Source organism: Oryza glaberrima, chromosome 7 (genome assembly GCF_000147395.1).
Source record: "Oryza glaberrima chromosome 7, OglaRS2, whole genome shotgun sequence".
Taxonomy (NCBI): domain Eukaryota; kingdom Viridiplantae; phylum Streptophyta; class Magnoliopsida; order Poales; family Poaceae; genus Oryza; species Oryza glaberrima.
Genome location: NC_068332.1, coordinates 20,424,269 through 20,432,298, shown reverse-complemented (window position 1 = coordinate 20,432,298; position 8,030 = coordinate 20,424,269). Strand labels below are relative to the sequence as shown.

The 8,030-nt window shown below is 37.5% G+C and overlaps 1 protein-coding gene across 2 annotated transcripts; it reads left to right on the top strand.

Annotated features, from left to right (window-relative positions):
• The first annotated feature begins 3,864 nt into the window (after positions 1–3,864).
• LOC127778567 (protein TIC 20-I, chloroplastic-like) lies at positions 3,865–6,361 on the top strand. Of its 2 annotated transcripts, none has more exons than XM_052305184.1 (3): positions 3,865–4,021; positions 4,235–4,450; positions 5,518–6,361. In XM_052305184.1, the coding sequence occupies exons 2-3, from the start codon at positions 4,273–4,275 to the stop codon at positions 6,156–6,158; spliced, it is 819 nt and encodes a 272-aa protein (XP_052161144.1). In that variant the 5' UTR covers positions 3,865–4,021; positions 4,235–4,272; the 3' UTR covers positions 6,159–6,361. The 2 variants fall into 2 exon arrangements, with proteins under 2 accessions (XP_052161144.1, XP_052161145.1); XM_052305185.1 differs by having other exon boundaries at positions 3,868–4,021; positions 4,206–4,450.
• Positions 6,362–8,030: the final 1,669 nt, after the last annotated feature.

Below are 8,030 nucleotides of genomic sequence, written 5' to 3'. Positions count from 1 at the left end.
TTAAAAAAATAAGAATCAAACTAAATTTATTTTTTGATAAAAATTTATCTGAATTTCACTCATTTTTGTCAGTTTCCGAGGACGAAACTGCTAGGGAGCGATATTTGGTTGACGATTTTTGAAGCATAGTCCCAGAAGACAAGCATCGGTTCACTGCAACACAAACAGTATCTTGGGGGTACTTCGGCTACCCTTTTTCGGATGTACTGCCTCTGCGAATTTTGCAGTGTTTCATTCCTTTTGTATCACTTGATCACAGCCATAGGATTTCAATCGGATGGTTCAGAAATTGAACATGTCCTCTCATCCTCAGCATTTAGACCTCCGATAAAGGCGGATCCGTTTTTCCTATCGCGTCGCCTGGATAAGAAGTTGCAGTCTCTCTTCATCAAGACGCCGTATTCCAGCAAATCATTTGGTTTTTGGCCATGATTTACGTTTAATGACTGGCTGGTACTACGTCTGAATGCAAGGTTGGCCCAGTGACACTTTTCTCCTAAAAAAAATCTGGAGATGTGGCTCTAGTGATTAATACACAAGGACAAGGCCAGCAATGCATTGCAGGAGCGTGTCATCAGCCAATTCAAAGCTGCAAGTACCCCTGTTTCCTGTTAAGATTTAGTGATGGCTCACCTTGCAAGCTAATTTCATGAGGATGACTACGCTCTCGATTAGCTAACACCGCCGAATCGATGACACCCTACCACAAATGGCTGTCTCCCACCGCCCCCGGTCACCGGATTAAAAACGCCTTATTTGGAATATAATACATGGTATTTGAAATACAATTTAACCATTACTGCGAAACAAATAAAACCTGATAAACATACTATTACAATGAAAACCGAAAAAGATGATGTATGGTGGTGGAGTTGTAGATGGATAACTCCACCCGATAACAACAGGATGTCAGGTTTTAAATTTTGATGTCAACAGTTACACATGAACAACATGACGCTAGCCAACCAATCTTGTTCACACACATGCTAGGATATACCCGTGTGGCGTGGATATATTTTGGGCATGATTATGGTGTATAGGATATAGCTCATTTTATGTAAAATAAGAGCGATGTGGGTCCCTAACAGGTAGGACCCACCATTATGGGCTCACATGTCAGTGTCCCATATCCTTCTAACGTGCGTTAGACAAGTCTTACCCGTGGTGTATATAATTGTGTGTCGGTCTTACACTTTTAATAGAACTTTAGTGAGTTTAATTATTTACCGTTGTAATAAGTACTACTCTCCCACATATAAAAATAAATATAAGGCATTTACGTAATTGAAAAAAAGGTCGACATTTGTAAATTTGACTAATAAATATCATAAAAAGACATATGCAGAGTCATGCATGTGATATAAATATTCATATTTAAATATTTACATATGATGCTAGTTTTATAGTTATTCTAAATTATTATAAAAAATAATTGCCAATTTTTTCTTTGGAGATCGTGTTAAAAACTTATATGACTTTATAGACAGAAGGCATGCAAACAGAGAGATACTCTCTCTCACGATCAATAGTAGGGTTCCAACCTTTAAATTTAACTTTTAAGAGTTAGGTCTAGAGTAAAATTATTGAGCAGCCTAAACTCAGCTTTACCTATTTAGTTTGTTTTGTGAGAGCACTTTAATTAGCTCCACTTTATTTTGAGATAAATCTAAAACCGTCTAATTAAACTCTAGCTCAGAGATGGAGCTGGATTTAAACCACAGCCAAACAAGCTCTTAAATCTACAGTTGATCGTGACTGTTGGTCCCCAAGGGGCACCTGAGTTGTTCTGGAGTCTTTCAGGCCCATGCCATGTCTAAATGGAGCCCGTCAGGGGCCCGTTTGGGTGGGGCTGTAGAGGTCCAATCTTTTTACAGCGTACAAGTAGACAAGTACTTTTTCCAGGTCCATAAAAGAGACCCAATTAATTAACTGGGAGATCATCAAAGGTGGAAAAGAAGAAGCCGAATTTACTGAAACGATTTTGCTAGATATTTGTCATCAAATTTCTCCCCCTAATATTTGTCAGATGTAATTACAGTATAATCGTAGTGTAATTACACTGTAACTTGTGTAATTACACTATAACTTGTATGTAACTTTCAAGAATCTCTCGGTAACATGTTATTTCAGTAAAATAGAGGTCGTGGGAACAAATCCTTTCACATATGTGTGTGCTGTGATTTTTTTCTTCCTCACCAGAACAAATCTTGTAATAAATCTAACGATTCAAAATTACATGAAATTTACATACAAGTTACACTGTAGTTATAGTGTAATTACATACAATTTACAGTGTAATTACACTACGATTGTACTATAATTACATCTGTCAAATTTTTAGTAGAAAATTTGTCGACAAATGTATAGGTGGTCCCTTACCGAAATGTATAACATGTTTTTTGGAGGCTAATTTGCAACAAAATTTTAGATCGGAGCAAGTAAAAAATTATGCCCGTTCCGGTTTGTATGAGAAAGATAGGAGTTTTATAGGATTCCAACCTATTAGAGAAGAATATTCTATAGAGCACTTTGAAGCATAAGATTACATATTATTTTCTATTTTGAAACTAGCATGGTGGCCCGCGTAGATTGCACGGCTAGCATCATTACATTTTCTCTCATATAATAGCATATATGTTTTCTCAATGTATTATTCAAATATATTAAAATGACAATATAATTTTAAATTTTATACTAACTTTACGAAACTACTAATGTATAATATTCATATTGTATTTTATATAGTATTAGTTATTAATTATTTTAATATCAATTTTTAGTTATTTGTAAACAATACTTTTAATTTTATTATGTTTCTTCCGAATTTTAGTTAGTTTTAAATTCTTATATGGACTCTATACTCTACTTCTAATATTTTTATTTTTAATTCTGAATTTCTGTTATTTCTTAATTGTATTTCTATATGGACTCTATAATCTACTTCTAATATTCCTTATTTTTAATTCCGAATTTTTATTATTTCTTAATTGTATTTCTATATGGACTCTATACTCTTCTTACAATATTATTTTTTTAATTCTGAATTTTGGTTATTTATAATTTGTATTTCTATATGGACTCTAGTCTCCTCTTCCAATATTCTTATTTTTTTTAATTTCGAATTTGAACTATTTCTAAATTGTATTTCTATATGGACTCTGTTTTTCTTTTTCTTCGATTAATATGAGAATTTCTACGTCGTGAGAGTGAACGTGGAGGCTCCTTTTTCTATTCTTTTAATAAGTTAATAGATTTCTGATATCAAATGGAAATTGTATAGAGGATTTTGGAGTAGATTTTTCATGATGTTAATGGCATGTTTGTGAGAGTTTTTGGGCAGATGTAGCTTCTCCTTGAATTCAAAATTCTCTTAAATAATTCAGTTTTTTAATCCAGATTTTAAGAAGTTGTAATTGTCGAATCAAAGAAATAAATTAGAAGCAGAGACTTAAAAAAAACATATTCTCACCGGCTAAATTTTCACTAGTTGTTTCTTAGAATCTAAAACTCTCTGAAACAGACTAATCTCATTGTTTTTTCCTTTATCTGGTGTGTATGCCTAGCCTCAAAGTAGGCAAGCTGAGTTAGCCAAGAGGCTTAGGGATAAGAGAATGTCAGTGAATAAGAGATTAGAGAAATCATGTCCCTAATTACTGCGTTTTCCATTTTGCTGTTTTTTTAGCCTCGTGTTTTACCGTGTTATTCTGTAGATGGAGCATGTTCTACTATCAGATTTTGGTTGAAGCATGTTAAAGCTACAGGTTTTGCGATTCTAGAATTGGACCCTTGGTTTGCTTTTGACAGGTTACACGAGAGAAAAAAAAAAGAATATCCTCTCTATGCGAATTCCCGCAACTGTAGGGGCTGATCTGCAAATCGGGGAAAAGAGAACCCTATCTGCAATCGCCTCTTTGCCTCCCCGTCTCGGCGGAAGCGCCCATCGATTCCTCTCTCCGGCGAACACGCGGGTGGGCGGGTCGGGTCTCCTCTCGCCGAAACGCCACCTCGGCTCGGTGTGAAGGTATCCTTCTCTCGCAATCCTCCTCGATACTGATCAGGCTTAGTGTGGGGATCCATCCGGACTTGGATTGGTTTTAGTGGTTGGGTGATGGATTCCAACTTGATTGGATTGTTTTGATGTTGTTCTTGTTTTTTTATTCTCTGGGCGCAAATCTAACCCAAATGTTTCGCTCTCTTCGATCCAGTGATCCGATTCGCTCACATGTCTGTCCAGGTAATTCGGTGATTCGGCAAGGGCTGTATTTATGCAGAATGGTTCTCTGTCAAGGCTTATCTGCTGGACACGCTCAGCTGCTTGCCTTTCCTGCGGCTAAGCATAATGTCTCTTTCGCGAGAACATCGTGCCTGGGTACTCCGGCGGGATCATGGAGTGTAAAACGTGCGCGACTTCATGCCGAAAGGAAGAGTTTTTCCATGGGAGCTTTGCGAGGTATGGATTAGACGAAGTTGCTTCTCTCATTTAAATTTGTTGTGATGTATCATTTATATGCCCTTTATTACCCATAATGCTTTCCTTAATTTCTCTCACTTGCATGTTGCGATGAATTATAACAACCATATTATCATGAGCTTCACAAATTTTGTAATTCTGTTTGTACATTAAGTGAGTGGCTGTAACCTTTGTTTATGTTCTGGGGGGCTTCTGTCAAATTCTAACACCGTAAGCAGTTCTTTTCTGCTGCTCGAAGTGTACACGCAGCACATAGTACTTATGATGACTTATGACTGATTATAAGTAGTAGTTTACCTTTTCAATTTCATAATATAAGGCACATAGTTTTTGCTAACTTCTTTTAAAATATGAAGCACTAGGGAATTTTGATGACATGCTCACTCTTTGCCCTCATTCTTTCCTTTCTCTTCAGCACTTACGAGTAAACACAATGCGTTTGTCCAGAGGGCTGGTAGCACTGAACTACCATTTCTTTTGTAGTTGTTGCCATGTTGGCATATTCATGCCATATTATCCTATTTGTGATTTCTGACAACATCTTGTGGATTGGGGTCAATTATATTTGATTATATTTAATATATTGCGTTGCTATTTTCCAGTTGATAGTCTGATATTGTGCACTTGTATACCCTTCTGGAACTTCTGGTTTTCGGATTCACTGGTCACATTTTAAGGACCAATATGAACTGTATATTGTAGACAGTACAAGTGCAAGCCAATATATGAAGTAAATACGCACCACATTGTGTAAAATGTTGATTTTATTAGGTTTTAATAAAGGTGGTAGTTGTAATGGGTCTACAGCTTATCGAAAAAAAATTGGGTCAAATAAATATCATCGTGAACTCATGATACATTGAAGAAAGCTTGTATTGCTGCTGCTATCTAGTTAGATGTTAGCCAGAACATATATCGGCAGTGAGACAGTTTTTGTGTAGGTTGTACTTGTCTTTGATTCTCAGTAAGTTTGTAATTCAGAGCTTTGAATTCTGACGCATGACTCCTAAAATGAATTGATGACAAATATCTGATATATCTTGCAGTTGGCACTGGTTTTGTTCAGAATGACATGCTTGCATCGTTCGGAAGGGATGATTCTATCAAGGGCATTCCATCACTGGCAGCACGACACAGTCAGCATCGAAGACTTGAAGTTGGCTGTCGAGCATCCTCTTTAGCGTCATTCAGCTACCCTGAGTTGACTTCGAAACCCAGATGGTGGTGGAGGACTCTAGCATGTGTGCCCTACTTGCTTCCACTCCACAACATGTGGTCATATGCCGATGTCATCTACCAGCTACACACATACTTGCAGGGGTTTTCGTTGGTGTACACCTTCATCGATACGATGACACTGTTTCCAGGATGGCTTTTGCTGGTGATTTTTATGACAGTGTACTTCTTTGTCGTGAGACGGAAGTGGTCGCCGCACTTTTTAAGGTTCCATGTCATCTTGGCTATCCTCCTGGACACTGGCTCCCAAGCAGTGGCAACAATGTGCACCTGGATGCCCAGCATCGTGTATCAGGGGAAGCCTATGCAGTATTTCTGGATGGCTATTGCTTTCATACAGATCTTCACAGTGCTCGAGTGCATGCGATGCGCTCTTGCTGGGATGTACCCGAATGTCCCTTTCATATCTCACACGGCATTTATCCATTCTGATCTGAATCTGTTCAGGTAGCCAACTGCCCACCATATCAGTATCAGAAGACTGAAGGGAAGAAGAGCAAGTAGGGTAGTAGTTTATTTTGTCATAGCTGCTTACAGTTATATAGACTGTATTTAATTTATTTATATTTTCTAAGCCTCCTGTAATTGCTATAAACATCACCTTTTGCTGTTGCAACAAAATTTGAACAGCAATAAGATTAGATATCTCGGATATGTTGAATTCTTCCTGTATTTTAGTTTTCTGTCGTTCTGTTTCTCGAAATGTGTAGATCTGCATTCCCTCTGCTTTGAACCTGTTCCCAAAAACTACTGGTGAAAATCATGTTTACCCGTTCGTTTCAAATTTGAAGGCTGGAATCACGCTTACTAAAAGCTGCATTTGCCTGTGACAGCCAAATTGCAAGCTGACCGTCTCAAGCAAAGATGAAGTTTGTCTTCAGCAGACTCGAGACTCTTTTCTCCACCATTAAACTGTTTGTCTGTTTCACGACTCACTGAGATTGAGTTCACTGTATCAATCGCCATATCAATTTGCTGTTAAACTGAGAAGAAAATGGAGGGCTCATCTGCGGCTTGGTTTGGCAACTTCAGAGAAGGGGATTGGGAGTTTACACAAGGTAATTGATGGTGAGATTAAGATGGGAATTTGGTTTTTAATCCCAATATGTTGTTTGGTAGAGGTGGTGGAAATTGATATAGAGTTTAGTTGGAGATTAGGTCATTAATGAAAACGGATGGTTGAGATTTGTTTAAGCAGAGTAAAGGAGGAATTCCCTCCTAATTACCACCCCTACCAGGTATTGAAAAGGAGGGAGTTCCTTTCTAGGGAGAGTAAAGGAGGAATTCCCTCCCAATTACCACCCCTACCAGGTATTGAAAAGGAGGGAGTTCCTTTCTAGGGAGAGTAAAGGAGGAATTCCCTCCCAATTACCACCACTACCCGTGTATTGAAAATGAGGTAGTTCCTTCCTCAATTTCTCATCCCCATCCCACCAAAATTCCCATGTCTCACAACCAAACAAAACAGTTAATAGCTTTATCCCTCTAAACTCCCAATCCCTCCTAAAAACTCAATCCAACCAAACGGGCCGCTACGGTTTGATAAGTAGGAATGTGGGATAATCTAATATAACTCTTTATGCCCTATTACCACCCTTCAAACGAGCACTTTAATTAGGATGTGCCACTTATCTAAGGAATAAATAACTATTGCTACTCTTACAAGCGATGATAACAGGTTTGCCATTGGGCCCATATATCATAGACACATGAGAACTCACATGTTACAAACAGCGAGTGGCAAATCTGTTTTCATAACATCTTAAGAATAGCAAATAGTTAAATGCCCCCTTATCTAAAACTCGATTGATAATTTGCCATTCTTTAGGGCCCGGTTCTTTTCTCCTTATGGCACGAACACATTTTTTGTTTTTATAAGCGGTACAATTTTTACATAATCTTTCTATACATAAATTACTTACTTCCTTCGTCCCAAAATATAGCATTTTTTATGTTGGCACGGGTATTAAGAAAGTAGGTGAGAATGATTGGAGAAGTTGTGTAATTGGATGAAAAGAAAAGGTAGGTGAAGGAGAATATTTGTAATTGGTTGAGAGGAGGAGGTTGGTGGAAAAATAGCTTCATTTCGGGACAAGGTACTGTGCTAGAAATAGTTATATTTTGGGACAGAGGAAGTAGAATATATTTTTAAGTAAGAAAAAGTTACTTTTTCTTGATTGAATTTTCATTGATAATCGAAATTTCTAGAATCCTGAATTATCTGAAGAAATTTAATATATTTCTGAAATCGAAAGAAGACATGGACTCTAAATTAAAAATCTAGAGTAAGATTGGGACTAAACCGGAAAAGGGCCCCCAAAGC